The sequence below is a fragment of the Equus przewalskii genome, chromosome 7 (assembly GCF_037783145.1).
Source record: "Equus przewalskii isolate Varuska chromosome 7, EquPr2, whole genome shotgun sequence".
In the NCBI taxonomy this organism is placed as follows: domain Eukaryota; kingdom Metazoa; phylum Chordata; class Mammalia; order Perissodactyla; family Equidae; genus Equus; species Equus przewalskii.
Window position 1 is genome coordinate 21,614,234 of NC_091837.1, and position 21,553 is coordinate 21,635,786.

General features: G+C 36.1%; 1 protein-coding gene across 34 annotated transcripts in view; it reads left to right on the forward strand.

The window, feature by feature from the left end:
* Nucleotides 1-21,553, forward strand: part of TMEM116 (transmembrane protein 116) — a 103,559-nt gene that overhangs the window by 14,765 nt on the left and 67,241 nt on the right. For 23 of the 34 annotated variants that reach the window (XR_011542395.1, XR_011542392.1, XR_011542393.1 and 20 more), the window contains one exon: nt 4,067-4,198. The exons of 10 other annotated variants lie outside the window; for them this stretch is intronic. Coding sequence is in view for 18 of the 24 variants with exons in the window: in XM_070628906.1 (XP_070485007.1) it covers nt 4,067-4,198 (132 nt within the window). In the remaining 6 variants the exon portion in view is untranslated. Of the gene's footprint in view, nt 1-3,809; nt 3,988-4,066; nt 4,199-21,553 lie in introns of all 34 variants that reach the window. One more of the 34 variants, XM_070628902.1, reaches the window with a different exon arrangement.

Sequence of the window (21,553 nt, forward strand, 5' to 3'; positions counted from 1 at the left end):
CTGCTGCTTTCCTTTATTTCTTTATCAAAGAACATTTTTAACAGCAAAAACACATGGAAGGCATAATCTAAAAAACATAGAAATAGTCTATTAGATTAAAAATAATTGTAGTAAATTAGAGAAGTCCATGGGAAACCTTTGCTGATCAGACAGTGACTCCGAGAGGCAACCTAAAGAGAGAAGAAAGTGGCTCAGGCTAGCCAGTGTTAAAAAACCTCAAGGCAGATATACTTCACTGTACTTGTGTGGCTTCATTTCCCTGTAAAGGTTACTTTTGATGTTCTTTGTAATTTGATTTCACTTGCATAGAAATATTGGGAAGCAGGGTTTTAGAAGAATGTTAATACAGGTTATTTTAGGTCTTTCACCTCACCAGGACAGACCTGGACCCAGAACTTCCCTGAGGAGAGCTTTTCACACAATGCACCCCCCACCCCACCCTGCTTATTCTGCGCTTGATTTAAATTAGACAAGTGCAAGTGTATATATATGGGGTTTTCTTTAAAGAGTTTTTGCTTTCATATTTAAGACCATGTCTTATGCTTTTTCACTTCTTCCTTGTTACCAAACACTGTGCTGATTGTATTTTCCTTAAAGCATGGGCTGCATCATACATTTCTTTGTATTACTTTCAGCATAATATGTTGTTAAACATAAGAAGGGGAAAATCTTTCTTGATTTCAATAATAGGTACTCAGTTACTTTTTGTCGTCTAATTGATTCATTTTATCTCCTTTTGTTAGAACTCCTGTTTTTCCAACCACGAGTGAAAGTATATAAACCTCTTTTTATCCTCCATTTCTCTCCTAAGATTTTAGGTATGTTTTAATGGCCAACAGCTCCCTATATATAAGGCTTGCTCACAAAAGCCTCTTGGCTACCTTTCTCCTCCAGAGTTTATTTTGTATTCAGTTTTAATTTCTTACCCATTAACAATTATAAACTTGTAGTAGGTCATAGGCCAGTATAATCTGTGAATGTGCCATCTGGTTGGAATTTTAGTAGGCCTGCCAGAGCAAAGGCTATATATTGTTAAAATAATGGTAATAATATCTGATATTTATTAAATACAGTTTAAAATGTTATTATTTCACTTGTTTTTGTTAGCCAAGGCAACTTGATGATTTACCCCTATTAGCAAAGTATTAGCATCTTAACTTGCCTCTCATTTAGAAGAAAAGTATAAGAAAAATTCTCTTTATACAAGTGAGATTACTTCTTGTATTAGGTAGTATCTGATGATAACTTAAAATTTTTTAAATTTACTTTTTATTGTGAGATATATCAGACATAGATTAGAATGCAAAAAACATGTATGTACTGTTTACAGAATAATTATAAACAAGCCCCAGGGACAAGAAATAGAAATTACCCATACCCCAAAATATACTTCGTGTGCTCCTTCCCATTCACAACTTTCCCCCCTCTATAGGTAACCGCTGTCCAGATTTTTGTGATAATCATTTCTTTGCTTTTATGTACAGTTTAACAGTAATGTGTGTATCTCTAAACAATTTAGTTTTGCTTGTTTTTGAACCTGACATAAGTGGAATAATACTATGTGTGTTGTTTTGTGATTTGCTTTTTTCCCTCAATGTTATTTGTAAGATTTGTCCATGTTGTTGTGTATAGCTCTGGTTTATTTCATTTTCGTTGATGTTTAGCATTCTATATTATGAATGTACCACAACTTATCTGTGCTATAAATAATCTTGTACATGTCTTCTGGTGCACACGTGCAAAAATTTCTCTAGTGTATTTGCTTAATAACAGAATTGTTATATGCGTGCATATATGAATGTGCATATCTCCCAGATAATGCCAAACTTTTTCCAAATGGTTGTGCCAGCAGTGTATGAAAGGTCCCATTGTTTCATGTTCCCGTTAATACTTGATATTGTCAGATTTAAAAAATTTTTGCCATGGATGTATTATTTTTTTCTCATTGTGGTTTTAATTTTCATTTCCTTGATTACTAATGAGGCCAGGCATATTTTCATATATTTATGGCTGTTTGGATTTCCTCTTAAGTACCTGTTCAAATCTTTTGCCCCCATTTTTCTGTTGTGTTTTCTTATTTCTTTGTTAGAGGTTTTTTTTTGCTGGGAAAGATTCACCCTGAGCTAACATCGGTTGCCAATCTTCCTCTCTTTTTTTTTTTCCTTCCCAAAGCCCTAGTACATAGTTGTATATTCTAGTTGCAAGTCCTCCTAGTTCTTATATGTGAGCTGCCACCAGAGCACAGCTACTGATAGGCAAGTGGTGTAGGTCCACACCCGGGAACCAAACCCAGGCCACCAAAGCAGAGCATGCCAAACATAACCACTAGGCAATCAGGGCCGGCTCTTGTTTTTGTTTTTAATCTATTTGGATACTGGTCCTTTGTCAGTTACATGTGTTGCAAATATCTCTCCCATTTTGTGGCATGTTGTTTCACTTGGTTTATGGACACAATAATTTTTCATTTTAATGTGGTCACATTTTTCAGTTATTTCTTTTAGAGTTTTTTGTGTTTTGTTTAGGAAAACTTTCCCTAGCCAGAAGTTGAAGACATTCTCCTGTATCATTTAGAAAAAGTCTTTAAAGTTCTTGCCTTTCACATTTAGATCTTTAAACCAGTTGGAACTGATTTTTGAATGTGTGAGGTAGAAAGTAGGGGTCCAATTTTATTTTTATCCATATAGATACCCAGTTATTAATGCATCATATTTTGAAAAGATTATCCTTTCTCCATTGATCTAAAAAGCCACCTGTGTCATATTTCAAAAGTCTGTTTATATGCTTAGGTTTTTTTCGACTCTCTATTCTGTGCCATTAGTATTTGTCCATCTCTGTGCTAGTAGTACAGTATCTGTAGTCTAGCTTTGTATTAGGTTTTGATATGTGTAGGGCGAGTCCTCCTTCTCCTTTTTCTTCAAGAATGTCTTAGTTATCTTGAGATTTTGTATTTCTATTTGTGTATTAGAGTCAACTTGTCAAATTGTGAAATTGTCAGATTCCGCAAGAAAATGTGTTGAGATATAACTGATACTGCATTTATCAATTTAGGGAGAACTGATGTTTTCATAATATTGTGTCTTACGATCCATAAGCATGATATAGTTCTTCACTGTAGATCTTCTTTGGTGTCTCTCAATAAACATCTTATCGTTTTCTCTATAGAAGGACCAAAACTGTTTTTAGAAAAGTAGGAATGGGGAGGCCAAAAGGAGAAAGACAGAAAGTGAGAAAGACAGACTTCACCAATGTGGTCAGAAATTGAAAGACAGTATATACAATTCATACTGATATTTTTCCCCACTCTGACTTTTCATCGATATGGAAATCTGTTATAAGATGAATGAGGTCTGAGGATCTAATGTATGACATGGTGACTATAATTGATAACACTGTATTGTATAATTGAAATTTGCTAAGAGAGTAGAACTTAAATGTTCTCACCAAAAAAAAAAAAAGTAAATATGTGAGGTGATGGATGTGTTAATTAACACTCGGGGGACATCTCTTCACAATGTGTATATATATACCGAATCATCACATTGTACACTTTAAATATCTTACAGTTTTGTCATTTATACCTCAATAAAGAAAAATGCAAATTAAACTATATTAAGGTTTTTAAAACTCTGTTTTCATTTTCTGTAAGTCCTCAACCGTATTCCTGAACACTTAACAGATGATCTCATTTCCTATTTTTAGAATATATTGGCTGTGCAACTAGAGCACTTTCAATTTTTCATTTGTGTTTGTCTCCATCACAAAATTTCTCATCTGTCTATTCTTTCCTTTGACTCTATAACTGCGGAAAGAATGTCTCTATGAGGGAGATGCTCCAATGCGAATCCATCCATGAGTACTCTGATTCTAGGACAGTTGGGATAGTTGTGATTACAGATTCCTTCCTACCTGGAGTATTCCTTTACATTCCACACAGTCAACCAGTAGCAGAGACCCCAGAAAAATGATGCCCAGTTTTCTACTAGAAAGGTAAAGCGTAAAGATTATTGATTGTTACGTTCTCCTGGCTTTAGTCATTTATGAAATGAGGCTTTTGTTGCTTTGACAGATAAGGCCACTCTTTTATCTGAGCTTCTCTGACCTCCTCCTGGGGATATGCTGGCTCATTGAGGCACTTCTCTATGGAACTTCCGTAGTCAATAAGGACATTGTCTGCTATAACCTGCAAGCAGTTGGACAGGTGAGTGCTATTAGACTGTGACTATACCTTGTAAGGAAGGCACACTCAGATTTAAATAGAAAGCAAAGATAATCCATCCTGGGAAGTAGGACCCTTTTGTTTGTTGTTACACTTTGAAACAATAACTTTTTATTGCTTTTCCGTATTAAAAAACACTTGTTAGTGCTATCAAGTTGATTCCAACTCCTAGCAACCTTGTGTACAGCAGAGCTGAACCCCGCCCACTTTTTTTGCCCCATCTTCTCATCTTTGACTCTATATCAGACAATGCTCTGCTTCTATTCATAGGGTTTTCGTGGCCAATTTTTTTGGAAAAATTTGGGTGACAAGGTCATTCCTCCTAGTCTTTCTTAGTCTGGAAGCTCTGCTGAGACAGGTCTACCATGGGTGACCCTGCTGGTATTTGAAATACCGGTGGCATAGCTTTCAGCATCACAGCAACACGCAGCCACCACAGTATGACAACTGACAGATGGGTGGTGTGGTTCCCTGACCAGGAAACGAACCCTGGGCCATAGTAGTGAGAGCACTGAATCTTACCCACCAGACCACCAGGCCTGGCTTTAAAAAAGAACCCTGAAAACAGCATGATACTGGTACAAAAACAGGCACACAGATCAATGGAACAGAACTGAAAGCCCTGAAATAAAACCACGCATATTACGGACAGCTGATCTTCGACAAAGGTGCCAAGAACATACAATAGAGAAAAGACAGTCTCTTCAATAAATGGTTTTGGGAAAACTGGACAGCCACATGCAAAAGAATGAAAGTAGACCATTATCTCACACCATACACAAAAATAAACTCAAAATGGATCAAAGGCTGGAAGATAAGTCCTGAAACCATAAAACTCCTGGAGGATAATATAGGTAGTACACTCTTTGACATCGAACTTCAAAGGATCTTTTCAAATACCATGTCTTCTCAGACAAGGGAAACAAAAGAAAAAATAAACAAGTGGGAGTTCATCAGACTAATGAGCTTCTGCAAGGTGGAAGAAACTAGGATCAAAACCAAAAGACAACCCACCAATTGGGAGAAAATTTTTGCAAATCATATATCCCATAAGGGGTTAGTCTCCATAATATGTAAGGAACTCACACAACTGAACAACAAAAAACAGCCCAATCAAAAAATGGGCAGGAGATATGAACAGACATTTTTCCAAAGAAGATATACAGATGGCCAATAAACACACGAAAAGATGTTCAACATCACTAATCATCAGGGAAATGCAAATCAAAACTACACTAAGTTACCACCTAATGCCTGTTAAAATGGCTACAATCACTAAGACTAAAAATAATAAATGTTGGAGAGGGTGTGGAGAGAAGGGAACCCTCATACACTGCTGGTCGGAATGCAAACTGGTGCAGCCACTATGGAAAACAGTATGGAGATGCCTCAAGAAACTAACAATAGAACTACCATATGACTCAGTTATCCCACTACCGGGTATCTACTCAAACAACTTGAAATCAACAATCCAAAGTAACATATGTACCCCTACCCCTATGTTCATCGCAGCACTATTCACAATAGGCAAGACGTGGAAACTATCTGAGTGCCCATCGACCGATGATTGGATAAAGAAGTGTTGTATATATACAATGGAATACTCCTCAGCTAGAAAAAAAGACAAATTCATTCCATTTGCAACAACATGGAAAGACCTGGAGGGAATTAGGCTTAGCGAAATAAGCCAGACTAGAAATATAAACACCAGATGATTTCACTCTTATGTGGCATATAAACAAGCACATGGACAAAGAAAACAGTTCAGTGGTTACGAGGGGTAGTGGGGTGGAGGGTGGGCACAGGGGGTGAAGGGGAGCACCTGTGTGGTAACAGACAAAAAATAATGTACAACTGAAATTTCACAATGATATAAACTATTATGAACTCAAATAACCCCCCCCAAAAAAACCCAAAAACAAGAAAGTAACTAACAAATGTAAACATCTTTATGAACAAAGATGTTTACCTTACCTTTTTTTTTGTTAGAAAACCCAAAAAACAAAACACTTCTTGTTTATTACAGAAAATTTGGAAAATTCAGAGAAACAAAAAGATAAATAATTAAAATCATGCAGATATATTCACTCTTTAATGTTTTATGTATATTATATATCTTTGCAGTCTTTTTCTCTGTAGGTATATGCATTTTAAAACAAATAAAATAATACATTAATACTTTTTATAAGCTGCTTTTATTGTGCAACATATTGTGACCATATTTCCATGTAATAAAATATTCTTCTACAATATCTTTTGAGATTACTGCATTTTTTTAATTATAGGAATATAATAAACATTGGCTTTTGGAAATACTGCAGATGATCAGATGTGTGTTATATATCTTTCATAGATTTTCTCAATGGATTAACCCATACAGTACCATCAGTATATAAAGTTTCTTCTATATTTCTGAGACTTGCAATGTGAAAAAAGGAGAGGTTAAAATACAGTCTGTACTCACTGCTAGATGTTTCCTTTGGGATTTGTTACTAGAGGGGAAATTTCTTTCAATTTAGTAGGAAAATAATATGTAATTGGTGGTGTGAAATCCACGTACTAATGTGTTGACTATCTCATATGAATTTAAATATCTTAAAGACATACTTTACTCAATCCTGCTATAACTTCTTAAATTAAGTAGAGTTGAGGCTGTATTGTTTTCTCAGATAAGGAAATAATGTTATAGTCTTGGAAATAAAAGAATCTGCATTAGAGTCTGATTAACTTTATAATCTTAGGCAAGTACTTAATCTTTCTGAACTTCAGTCTCCTACTCTGTAAAATTCTCATCAATAACATTTGTTGTGCTTGGCACAGATGTGATTAATGTTTATTTATTTTTTTACTTTATTGAGCTGTACATATAATAAACTACATTTATTTAAAGTGTAAAATTTGATCATTTTTTACATATGTATGCCCCCATGAAATCATCACCACAATCAAGATAACAAACATTCCTATTTCCATCACCCTCCCAAAATCATTTCAAGTGTATTCCTTTGCATCGTAGAGCGTATGAATTATGATAGTTGCTTTTTAAAATATTTGTTGGCTATTTCCAATATCTGGCTAATTTCTTTTCTTCTTTTTAAAGATTGGTGCCTGAGCTAACAACTGTTGCCAATCTTCTTTTTTTTTTTTATTCTTCTCCCCAAAGCACCCCAGTACCCAGTTGTACATTCTAGTTGTGAGTGCCTCTGGTTGTGCTATGTGGGACACCACCTCAGCATGGCCTGATGAGTGGTGCCAAGTCCGTGCCCAGGGTCTGAACAGGCAACACCCCGGGCTGCTAAAGCAGAGCAAGTGAACTTAACACTCTGCCACGGGGCCAGCCCCTGGCTAATTTCTAGGTTGGTGTTTGTTGATTGTTTTCTCCCATAAGATTGGGTGACATTTTTCTGTTCTTTGTATGTCAAGTAATTTAGGTTTTCATCTTGACATTGTGAATACTATGCTGCATAGACTTTGGGTCCTTTTATAATTCTCTGGAGAATCCTAATGTTTTTGTTTAACAGGCAATCACCCTGCTTACATTTACAATGTGAATTTTGTCTCATCATCTTTAGACATTTGTTCAACTCTTAGTCTAGTTCTCTAAATCTTGGCTATGCTGGTTTGGGACTGTCATATGCATGCATGGTCCAGGGGCTAGGCTGAGACTTCTAGGGAATAATGCACAAAATTAGGACATCCTCTTTTCTGTCTCTGTCACTTCTGGGATTCCCCTCCCCCCACCTTCCTACCTGAAGGGGACCCTTCTCTGGTTTCTATGGCCTAATAGATGAATTTCTATTCGAGTTTTAGGTGCCTTCATTGGGCAGCGTCATGATAGGGGTATACACCTGAGGCAAAGCTGTGAGAGAGAAAGAGAAACAAAAAGTTTGGGAAACTCACTTCTGTGTGGTTCATTTCTCCATGTCTGACTCCCTTCCACAATCCTTCTGCTTTTGTTTACTTTTGAGAGTCCTCAAGTTGTTGATTTTTATATTTTCCCCAGAATTTTTGTTTGTAATCAGTGGGAGGGATGGGCTGTAGAGGGCTTAAACACACTACCTTATTTATTTTTTATTTTTATATTTTTTAAAGATTTTGTTTTTCCTTTTTTTCCCCAAGCCCCCTGGTACATAGTTGCATATTTTTAGTTGTGGGTCCTTCTAGTTGTGGCATGTGGGGTGCCGCCTCAGCATGGCTTGATGAGTGGTGCCATGTCCGCGGCCAGGGTCTGAACCGGCGAAACCCTGGGCCGCCAAGCGGAGCACGTGAACTTAACCACTCGGCCACGGGGCTGGCCCCTTCACTACCTTATTTAGTTAGTTTGTTTTATTTTTTTTCTAATTGTGGTAAAGTATACGTAACATAAAATATACCATCTTAACCATTTTTAAGTGTACAGTTCAGTAACATTAAGTATATTCACATGGTTGTGCAACTATCACCACCATCCATCTCCAGAAATTTGTGTCATTCCAAACTGAAACTCGGTATCTAATAAACAATAATTCTCCATTTCTCTCACTTCCCAGCCCCTGGTAACCACCATTCTACTTTCTCACTCAATGAATTGGACTACTCTAGGTACCTCATATCAGTGGAATCATACAATATTTGTCCTTTTATGTCTAGCCTATTTCACTTAGCTTAATGTCTTCAAGGTTCATCCATGTTTTAGCATGTGTCAGAATTTCATTCCTTTGTAAAGCTGAATAATATTCCATTGCATGGATATACCGCATTTTATTTATCCATTCATCCATCGATGGACACTTGGGTTATTTCCATCTTTTGGCTTTTGTGAATAATGCTGCTATTAACATGGGTATACAAATACCTGTTTGACGCTCTGCTTTCAGTTCCTTTGTAATTCTTTTCTCCTGCATCTCCTTGCACCCCACCTGCAAGCAACCAGTGCTTGGCTTTCAGTCACCATAGATTGGTTTGCACTTTCTAGAGAGTTATATAATTGGAATTGTACAGTATGTACTCTTTCTAATCTGGATTTTGTCAGTGTTTTGGGATTCATCCATGCTGTTGCATATATCAGTAGCTGTTTACTTTTCTTTCTTTTTGTTTTAGATTGGCACCTGAGTTAACATCTGTTGCCAATTTTTTCTTTCTTTCTTCTTCTTCTCCCGAAAGTCCCCTAGTACACAGTTGTATATTTTAGTTGCAGGTCCCTCTGGTGTGTCACGTGGGATGTTGCCCCAGCAAGGCTTGATGAGTGGTGCCATGTCCACTCCTAGGATCCAAACTCGTGAAACCCTGGCCCGCCGAAGCCTAGTGCATGAACTTAAACCACTTGGCCGCGAGGCCGGCCCCAGTAGCTCATTACTTTTTATTACTGAGTAGTCTTCCATTGTATGGATTTACTACAATTTGCTTCTCCATTCATTTCTCTTTTTTTTGTGAGGAAGATTTGCCCTGAGCTAACATCTATTGCCAATCCTCCTCTTTTTTTACTTGAGGAAGATAAGCCCTGAGCTAACATCTGTGCCAATCTTTTCTACTTTGGATGTGGGGTGCTTCCACAGCATGGCTGATGAGTGGAGTAGGTCCGCACCTGGGATCTGAACCTGTGAGCCCTGGGCTGTCAAAGTGGAACGCACAGAACTTTAACCGCTCGGCCTTGGGGCTGGCCCCTATCCATTCATTTTTTGATGGACATTTGGGTCATTTCAAGTTTTTGGCTATAACAAATAAAGCTGCTATGTACATTTTTGTACAAGTCTTTGTATGTACACGTATTGCCTTTTCTCTTGAGAAAATAGCTAAGTGTAGAATGAATGTATATGGTAGTTATATGTTTAACTTTTTAAGAAATTGCTCATGTTTTGCAAAATCGTATTCTTTTATGTACCTGTAATTAGTCTGCATGGGCTGCCATAACAAAATACCACAGACTGGGTGACTTAAACTACAGAAATTTATTTTCTAGAAGTTTTGGAAGGCAGAAGTCCAGGATCAAGGTGAGCCTTTCTTCCTGACTTAGACAGCCACCTTCTCTTTGTACCCTCATATGACCTTTTCTCTGAGAGAGATGGGGAGAGAGAGAGAGAGAGGGGATTGATTCTGAGGCAGCAATACCATGGAGTAGCTTAGCTAAATTATTGACAGCTTATTTTCCATTCATATTCTTTGGTGAGTTGTTTGTTCATATCTTTTGCTCATTTTAAAACTGGGTTTTCTTATTGTTGAATTTTGAGAATTCTTCATGTACTCTGGATACAAGTCCTTTATCAGAACAAAGATTTTCTCCTAGACTCTGGTATGTCTTTTCATTTTCTTAACAGCCTCTTTTGAAGATCAGAGGTTTTCATTTTGGTAAAGTTCAGTTTATCAATTTAGTTTTTTATTGTGTTTTCGTTTTATATTTGAGGAGTCTATACTCAACCTCCAATCACGGATTTTCTCCTGTTTTCTTTTAGAAGTTTTATAGTTTTAGGGTTTACATTTGCATCTTGATCCAATTTGACTTAGTATTTGTGTATGATGTCATATACAAATGGGTTCAAGTTCATTTTTTAGCATTTACGTATATAATTGTTCCAGCACCATTTGTTGAAAAGACTATCCTTTCTCCAATGCATTGCTTTGTGCTATTGTCAAAAAACAATTGTCTATTTATGTGCTGATTTATTTCTGGACTCTTTATTATGTTCCATTGATCTATTTTTTACCTTTATGTTACAACTGTGCTTTATTTTATAGAATTTGTTTTTAGAAAAGTTTTAGATCTATCAGAAAAATTGAGCAAATAGTACAGACAGTTGCCATATACCCAGTTTCCCCTATTATTAACGTCTTGCCATAGTGTGGTAATTTGTTACAATTAATGAACCAATATTGGTACATTATTATTAACTAAAGTCGGTGGTTTACATTAAGGGTCAGTCTTTGTGTTGTACAGTTCTATGGATTTTGACAAATACATAATGTCATATATCCACCATTACAGTATCATCCAGAACAGTTTCACTGTACTAAAAATTCATATTCACCAATTTATCATTATTCTCCTCACCCTCCCTCTGGCAACCATTAATCTTTTCACTCTTTCTATAGTTTTACCCTTTACAGAATATCATGTAGTTGGAATCATACAGTATATAGTCTTTTCAGACTAGCTTCTTTCACTTACTAATATGCATTTAAGGTTCCTCCCGGTCTTATTGTGGCTTGCTTGCTCATTTCTCTTTATTCATTGAATGGATTTACCACAATTTTTTTTATCCGTTCACTTGTTGAAAGACATCTTGATTGCTTCCAAGTTTTGGCAGTTACAAATAAAGCTGCTGTAAACATTCATGTGCACGTTTTTGTGTGGACGTAAGTTTTCAACTCAAGTGGGTAAATAACTAGGAGCATGATTGCTGGATTATATGGTAAGCCTATGTTTAGCTTTGTAAAAAACTACCAAACTGTCTTCCAAAATATCTATATCATTTTGCACTCCCACCAGCAATAAATGACAGTCACTGTTGCCCCATATCCTCACTAGCAATTGGTGTCAGTGTTTTGGATTTTATTCCATTCTAATAGGTGTATAGTGGTATCTCATTGTTTTAATTGCAATTCCATAATGACTTACGATATTGAGCATCTTTTTATATGCTCATTTGCTATCTATATATCTTTTTTGGTGAGGTATCATTCAGATCTTTTGTTTTCTTAATGTTAAATTTTAAGAGTTGTTTGTATGTTGTGGATATAATTAATCAATCATATATGTTTTAAGAAATATTTTCTCCCCATCTGTGGCTTGTCTTTTCATTCTTTTAACAGTGTCTTTTGCAGAACAGATATTTTTAATTTTTTTAAATAAGGTTAAATTCACATAACACGTAATTATCCATTTTCAAGTGAACAATTTAGTGGCATTTAGTACATTCACAGTGTTGTGCAAACATCAGCTCTATGTGGTTCCACAACACTTTCATTACCCCAAAAGGAAGCTCCATACCCATTAATCAGTTATTCCTCCATCTACCCCACTCTTCCACCAGGCCCTGGAAACCACCAGTCTGCATTCTGTCTTTTTTCTTCTGGATGTTTCATATAAATGGAATCATACGATATGTGACCTTTTGTGTCTGGCTTCCTTCACTTACATAATGTTTTCAAGATTCATCCATGTTATAGCATGTATCAGTACTTCATTCCTTTTTTATGGCTGAATAACATTCCATCATATGTATATATCACAATTTGTTTATCTATTCACCCATTGATGGACATGTGACTTGTTTCCACCTTTTGGCTGATGTGAATAGTGCTGCTGTGAATATTTGTATACATGTATTTGTTTGAATACTTGTTTTCTAATAAAGTCCAACATCCATTTTTTCTTTCATGGATCATACTTTTATTGTTGTATCTAAAAACTCATCACTAAACCCAAAGTCACCTGTTTTTTCTCCTGTGTTATCTTCTAGTTGTTTTATAATTTTGTATTTTACATTTAGGTCTATGATTCATTTTGAGTTATTTTTTATGAAAGGTATAAGGTCTTTTTTTTCATATTTTTTCATAGGGATGTCCAATAGTTCCAGCACCATTTGTTGAAAATACTATCCTTTCTCCCCCAAATTACCTTTACTCCTTTGTCAAAGATTAGTTGATTGTATTATTGTTAGCATGGTATGTCTTTCTCCATCCCTTTACTTTTAATTCATCTGTGACTTTATATTTAAAGTGAGTTTTTTGTAGGCAACATATCTTGTTTTTTATCCACTCTGACAGTTACTGTCTTTTAAAAAAATTTTTATTGAGGTGTAATTGGTATATAACACTATGTGGAGTTTCAGGTGTACAACATGATTCAATATTTGTATGCATTGTAAAATGATCACCACAGTTTACCATCCATCAGCATACATAGTTGCAATTTTTTGTTCTTATGATGAGAACTTTTAAGATTCTTTTATTGAAGTATAATTGACATACAATATCCTGTTAGTTTCAGGTGTACATTGTAGTGATTCAATATTTATGTACAATATGAAATGATCACCACATAAGTCTAGTTACCATCTGTCACCATATAAAGTTAATGTCAAAAAAACAATCTTAGTAAAAAATGAGCAGAGGACTTGAACAGACATTTTTCCAAAGAAGACTTATAGAGAACTTTTAAGATATACTCTCTTAGCATCTTTCAAATATACAATATAGTATTATTAACTGTAGTCACCATGTTGTACTTTACATCCCCATGACTTACTTATTTTATAACTGAAAGTTTGTGCCTTTTGGCCTCAGTCACCTGTTTTGCTGATCCCTGACTCCCACCTCTGGCAACCACCAATTTGTTCTCTGTATCTATGAACTTGGTGTTTTTAAAAGAAATTCCACATATAAGTGAGATCATACAATATTTGTCTTTCTCTGTCTTAGCATAATGGCTTCAAGTTCCATCCATGTTGCTGCAAATGGCAAGATTTCATTCTTTTTTATGGCCAAATAATATTCATTTGTATATATATACCAGCCAACCCTGGTGGTCTGGTGGTTAAGATTTTGGGCTTTCACTGCTATGGCCTCAGTGTGTTTCCCAGTGAGAAAACAACACCACCTGTCTCTCAGTTGTCATATTGTAGTGTCTGCTCAGTTGCTGGGATGCTGAAAGCTATGGCACCAGTATTTTAATTACCAGCAGTGTTACCCATGGTGGACAGGTTTCAATGGAGCTTCCAGAGTAAGAAAGGCGAGGAAGAAGGACCTTGGCAGCCATTTCCAAAAATATCGGCCTTGAAAACCCTATGAATAGCAGTGTAGCATTGTCTGGTACGGCGCCAGAGGTTGAGAGGATAGTGCAAAAAGAATGGGCAGGGTTCCACTCTGCTGTACACAGAATTGCTAAGAGTCAGAATTGACTTGACAGTACTAACAACAATAAATACATATGCCACATCTTCTTTATCCATTCATCTATCGATGGACACTCAGGTTGTTTTTTTAACTTGGCTATTGTAAATAATGCTGCAATGAACAAGGGGGTACATATATCTTTTCGAGTTAGTGTTTTTGTTTCCTTTGGCTAAATACCCAGAAGTAGAATTGCTGGATCATCAGGTAGTTCTATTTTTAATTTTTTGAGGAACCTCCATACTGTTTCATAGTGGTTGCATCAATATATGTTCCCACCAACAGTGCGCAAGGATTCCGTTTTTTGCACATGCTTGCCAAGACTTGTTATTTCTTGTTTTTTTGATACTACTCGTTCTATCCAGTGTGAGGTGATATCTCATTGTGGTTTTGCTTTGCTTTTTCCTGATGATCAGTGATGTTGAGCATCTTTTCATGTACATGTTGGCCATCTTACATGTTCTTTGGAAAAATGTCTATTCAGCTCTTTTTTTTTGCTATTGAGTTGTATGAGTTCTTAATATTTTAGATATTAACCCCTTATCAGATATATGCTTTGCAGATATTTTCTCCCATTCAGTAAGTTGCCTTTTCAATTTTTTTTTTTTTTGGTGAGGACGATTGTTCCTGAGTTAACATCTGTTGCCAATCTTCCTGTTTTTGCTTGAGGAAGATTGTCCCTGAGCTAACATCTGTGCCAGTCTTCCTCTACTTTGTATGTGGATCGCTGCCACAGCATGGCTTGATGAGCATTATGTAGGTCTGCACCTGGAATCTGAACCCACAGAACCCAGCCGCGAAAGTTGCCAATCTTTCTTTTTTCCTTCTTCTCCCCAAAGCCCCCCAGTACATAGTTGTATATTCTAGTTGTAAGTCCTTCTGGTTGTACTATGTGGGATGCCACCTCAGTATGGCTTGGTGAGCAGTGCCATGTTTGCATCCAGGGTCTGAACCAGCGAAACCCCAGGCTGCCAAAGCAGAGCACGCAAACCTACCCACTCAGCCACAGGGCTGGCCCCTTAATTTCTCTTTCTGATAGTTCATTATTAGTATATAGAAATGCAACAGATTTTCGTATATTGCTTTTGTGTCCTGTAGCTTTACTGAACTCACTTATAAGTTCTAACAGTGTTTTGGTATAGCCTTTAGGATTTTCTGTATATAATGTCATGTCATTTGCAAGTAGGGACTGTTTTACTTCTTCCTTTCTAATTTGGATGCTTTTTATTTCTTTTTCTTGCCTAATTGGTCTGGCTAAGACTTATACTATGCTGAACAAGAGTGGCGAGAGTGGGCATCCTTGTCTTGTTTCTGATCTGAGGAAAAGCTTTCAGTTTTTTACCGTTGCATTTGATATTACCTGTGGGCTTGTCATATACGGTCTTTATTATGTTGAGATACATTCCATTTATACCCATTTTGTTGAGATTTTGTTTTTTTGGAGGAAGATTAGATCTCAGCTAACATCTGCTGCCAATCCTCCTCTTTTTGCTGAGGCAGACTGGCCCTGAGCTAACATCCGTGCCTATATTCCTCTACTTTATATGTGAGATGCCTGCCACAGCATAGCTTGATAAGTGGTTCATAGGTCTGCACCCAGGATCTGAACTGGCAAACCCCAGGCCACTGAAGCGAAACGTGCGAACTTAACCACTGCACCACCGGGCCGGCCCCAAGAGTGTTTTTAAATCATAAATGGATGTTGAATTTTGTCAAATGCTTTTTCTGCTTCAATTGAGATCATCATATAATTTTTATCCTTCATTTGTTAATGTGGTGTATCGTATGGATTGATTTGTGGATGTTGAACATCCCTGTAATAAATCCCACCTGATTGTGATGTATGATCCGTGTAATGTGTTGTTGAATTTGGTTTGCTAATATTTTGTTGAGAAGTTTTGCATCTGTGTTCATCAAGAATATTGTCCTATAACTTCCTTATGATATCTTTGGCCTATTTTGGAGTCAGGGTAATGTTGGCCTTATAAAACGAGTTTGGAAGCATTCCTTCTTCTATTTTTTGGAGAAGTTTGAGAAGGATTGGTATTAATTCTTCTTTGAATGTTTGGTAGACTTCACCAGTGAAGCTTTCTGGTCCTGGACTTTTGTTTGTTGGGAAGTTTTTGATTACTGACTCAATTTTCTTACCAGCAATTGGTCTATTCAGATTTTGTATTTCTTCATGATTCACTCATGGTAGTTTGTATGTTTCTAAGGATTTATCCATTTCTTCCAGCTTGTCCAATTTGTTGGCATATAATTGCTCATAGTAGTCTCTTATGATCTTTTGTTTTTCTTTGGTATGAGTTTTAAAGTCTCCTCTTTCATTTCTGATTTTATTTATTTGAGTCCTCTCTCCTTTTTTCTTCGTTAGTCTAGCTAAAGGTTTGTCACTTTGTTTACCTTTTCGAAGAACAAGCTCTTAGTTTCATTGATCTTTTCTATTGTCTTTTTAGTCTCTTATTTCATTTCTTTCTCCTCTGATCTTTGTTATTTCCTTCCTTCTACTTACTTTGGGCTTCATTTATTCTTCTTTTTCTAGTTTCTTGAGGTGTAATGTTAGGTTGTTTGAGTTTTTTCTTGTTTCTTCATGTAGACATTTATTGCTATGAAATTCCCTCTTAGACCTGCTTCTGCTGCATCCCATAAGTTTTGGTATGTTATAGTTCCATTTTCATTTGTCTCAAGGTATTTTTTTATTTATTTTATCATTTCTTCTTTGACCCATTGGTTCTTCATGGCAGTTGCTGTCTTTTAGTTGTTGTATTTATGCCGTTTACATTTAAGACAGTTGTTGATATAGTTGGATTAATATCTACCATGTTCATAACTGTTTTCTATTTGTTGCACCTGTTCTTTGTTTCTTTCTTTGTCTTCCTCTCTTTTTTTTTGTTTTCTTTTGCCTTCTCTGGTTTTGAGAATTTTATATGATTCCATTTTCTCTCTTCTCTTAGCCTATTAATTATACTTCCTTAAAATTTATATTTAGTTATTGCCCTAGAGTTTGACATATCTATTGACAGCTAACCTAAGTTCACTTTCAAATAATACTATTCCACTTTATGGGTGGTGCGGCTATCTTATAAAAGAGTATTTCCTATGGCTCTTTCCTGTCTCTTTTTGTTTTTTTCAAGATTTTATTTTTTCCTTTTTCTCCCCAAAGCCCCCTGGTACATAGTTGTATATTCTTCGTTGTGGGTCCTTCTAGTTGTGGCATGTGGGACGCTGCCTCAGCGTGGTTTGATGAGCAGTGCCATGTCCGCGCCCAGGATTCGAACCAACGAAACACTGGGCCGCCTGCAGCGGAGCGTGCGAACTTAACCACTCGGCCACGGGGCCAGCCCCTCTTTCCTGTCTCTTAATAACATTGCTCTTATTTATTTCACTTATCCATATGATATAATCACCCAATACATTTTTGCTATTATTACTTTGAAGAAGAAGTCATCTATTGGATCAGTTCACAATAAGAAAAATAAAATATTTTATTTGACTTGCATTTATTCCTTCTCTGATGCTCTTTCTTTCTTTATGTAGATTGGAATTTACTGAACTATATAATTTTCCTTCTCTCTGAAGAACTTCTTTAACATTTCTTGCAAGGCAGATTTACTGGCAACAAATTTCCTCAGTTTTTGTGTCTGAGAAAGTCTTTTTTACTCCTTCACTTATTTTTATTGAGGTAAAATTCACATAACATAAAACTAACCATTTTAAAGTGTACAATTAGTGGCATTTAGTACATTCATGATGTTGTACAACCATCTCTCTTTCATTTTTGAAGGAGAATTTCACTGGATACAGAATTCTAGGTTTGTTGTTTTTTTCTCTTTCAACAGTTTAAATATTACACTCCACTTTCTTCTTGCTTGTATGGTTTCTGAAAGAAGTACAATGTAATTCTTATCCTTGTTCCTTTATAGGTAAGGTGGTTTTTAATCTGGCTTTTTTCTAGATTTTCTCTTTGTTTTTGGTTTTCTGCAGTTTGAATATGATGTACCTAGATGCAGATTTTTTGGGATTTATCCTGCTTGGTGTTCTGTGAGCTTCCTGGATCTGTGATTTGGTGTCTATCATTAATTCTGAAACATTTTGAGTCATTATTACCTCAAATACTTCTTCTGGTCCTTTCTCTCTTTCTTCTCCTTCTGGTAATCCCATTACATGTATTTTACATCTTTTGTAATTGTCCCACAGTTGTTGGATATTCTGTTCTATTTTTTGTTTGTTTGGGGTTTTTTTGCTTTTTGCTTTGCATTTCAGTTTGGGAAGTTTCTATTTATATCTTTAAGCTGAAACTGATTCCATTCTTGGCTGTATCCAATCAATGTGCCCATTCTTCATTTCTGTAGCAGTATTTTTGATGTCTGGCATTTCCTTTTGATTCTTTTTTACTGTTTCCATTTTTGTATTACCTATGTGTTCTTGCTTGTTGATTATTTTTTCCATTACAGTCCTTAATATATTAATTCTCATTGTTTTAAATTCTCTCTCTTATAATTTCAAGGTGGGATTCATATTTGAGTCTGCTTGTAATGCTTGCTTTGTCTCTTTTGACTGTATTTTTTCCTGCCTTTCAGCATACCTTATAATTTTTTGTTAAAAGCTGCTCATGATGTATCAGATAATAGAAACTGAGTTAATTAGGTTTTTAATGTGAGGTTTTATCTTTATATGAGGAAGAGCTGGGCTGTATTTAATATTTGATGTAGCTCTAAGTGCCAGAGGCATCAGTGTCCTCCAGTTTCTTGGTGTTTTTCCCCTGTTGCCTTTGAGTTTCCCTAAGAGCTCCTTCTTGAGTAGAGTTGGTGGTTTGCAGCTCTCTCACTTGTAATTGTACTGAAACCCTGTTGATGTGGTGATAAAGTGTTGGAGAGTGGAAGTGTTCTATAATCTTATAATTAAATTTCAGGTTTTTTGTGGGCCTAAGTTCCTGGGCTATGAGCTTCTATATGAGAATAGAAAACTATTTCTCAGTTTTGTTTTGTTTTTTATCCCCTTACATGAGACAGAAAGGCTACAGGGGCTAGAGTTGCCTAATTGCATTTCCCCAAAGTCAGATAAGGCTTAGGTAAAGTAGTTTCCCCTGGAGCAAAGGCCTTTGTTATGGAGTACACACTGGGCATATTTCAGAGTGCTTGCTTATCCCCTCTCTCTGCTTGAAACACAAGGGGCTTTTTCTCTGATCTTTACTGTGAGACCCTGGTGGAGTTTCTGGACATAAGACCCACAAAAGTCTGGGGCCCCTCTAAGACTGGGCCCCTAGGAGATTTTAATTATCAAGGTAGTTGACACTCAGCCAACTCATCATACTTACCTCTTGTGTTCTTACCAATTACTGGCTCCTGCAGCTTTTGCTGCAAGCAAGCTGATCTCAACTGTATTCTCTGATTCTCTGTATTCATCTTCAGATTTTGAGGTGACAGTTTGCCTTGTGACCTCAGGTCTCCTGATGGATCTGAGAAAATCATTGATTTCCTGTTTGTTCAGCTTTTTCTTGTTGTGAGGATGGGATATATGACTTCTAGGCTCTTTACAAGTTAGAGCTGAAACCAGAAGTCCCTACCATGGTGCTTTGATTATTTTAGCTATAAAGAGATTTTTGAAATTAGGCAGTGTTAACTCTCCAACTTTATCGTTTTTACCAGAATTGATTTGACTATTCCAGGTTCTTTACTTTTTTCATATGAATTTTAGAACTAGCTTGTCAGTTTCTACAAAAATATCTGGTGAAATTTTAATTGGAATTGCATTGAGTCTACAGATCAATTTGGAGAGAGTTGACGTCTTAACAATATTTAGTCTTTCAAACTATGAACAGGGTATATTTGGCCATTTGCTTAGGTCTTCTTTAATGTATCTCTGAAATATTTTGTAGTTTTCAGTGTATAGGTCTTTCACATGTTTTGTCAGATTTATCCCTAAGTATTTAATGTTTTTATGTTATTGAAAATATTTTTTTTTAATTTCAATTTCCAATTGTGTGTTGTTAGTATATAAAAATAAAATAGATTTTTTTTAAAGATTTTATTTTTCCTTTTTCTGCCAAAGCCCCCTGGTACATAGTTGTTTAGTTTTAGTTGTGGGTCCTTCTAGTTGTGGCATGTGGGATGCTGCCTCAGTGTGGCTTGATGAGCGGTGCCATGTCTGCAGCCAGGATTCAAACTGGTGAGAACCCGGGCTGCTGAAGGAGAGCATGCCAACTTAACCACTCAGCCATGGGGCTGGCCTCTAAAATAGATTTTTATATATTGATCTTGTATCGTGCAACCTTTCCAACTCCTTTATTAGTACCTCTTCTGTAGATTTTATTGGCTTTTCTATGAGGATGATTGTGTCGTCTGCAAATAAAACAGTTTTACTTCTTCCTTTCCAATTTGGATGCCTTTTCTTTCTTTTTTTTCTCATCTAATTGTACTGGCTAAAACTTCTAGTACAATGTTGAATCAAAGTGGGGAAAGTGGACATCCCTGTCTTGTTCTTGATCTTAGAAGGAAAGCATTCATTCTTTCACCATTAAGTGTGATGTTAACTGTAGATTTTTCATACACGTTCTTAATCAATTGAGGAAATTCTTCTCTATTCTTAGTTTGGTGAGAGTTTTTTTTTTTTTTTTTAAATCAGGAATGGATGGGTTTTTTCCAAGTGGTTTTTTCTACATCTATTAAAATGATTACTAGTTTTTATTTTTTATTATGTTAATATGATGAACTACATTGCTTTATAGTCAAGTGTTAAAACAATTTTGTAGTCCTGAGATAATTTTCTCTTGGTTATGATGTGTTATTCTTTTTATATGTTGTAGGATTTGATTTGCTAAAAGTTTGTTAAGAATTTTTTCATCTATGTTCATCAGATATATTTGTCTGTAGTTTTCTCTTGTAATATCTTTGTTTTTGTAATGTGGTAATGCTGGCCTATAGAATGTATTGGCAGATATTCCCTCCTCTTTGTTTGTATGTTGGAGTTTGTGTAGAATTGGCATTATTTCTTTCTTAAATGTTTGGTAGAATTTACCAGTGAAGCTATTTGGGCTTAATGTTTTCTTTCTTTTTTTTTCTTCTTCTCCCCAAAGCCCCCCAGTACAAAGTTGTAGATTCTAGTTGTAAGTCCTTCTGGTTGTGCTGTGTGGGACACCACCTCAGCATGGCTTGATGAGTGGTGCCATGTCCGCGCCCAGGATCCGAACCAGAGAAACCCTGGGCCACTGAAGCAGAGCAGGCGAACTTAACCACTCAGCCATGGGGGCTGGCCCCTAATGTTTTCTTTTAAGAAAGTTTTTAAACTGTAATTTCAATTTCTTTAATAGGTGTAGGTCTATTTCCATTATATATTTTATCATAAATGGCTTAAGAATTTGGGTATTTAAAGACTTTGTCCATTTCATTTAAATTGCCAAATTTAATGGCCTAAAGTTCTTTATGCATGCCTTATTGCCCTTTTAATAGAATCTCTAGTGGTGTCACCTTT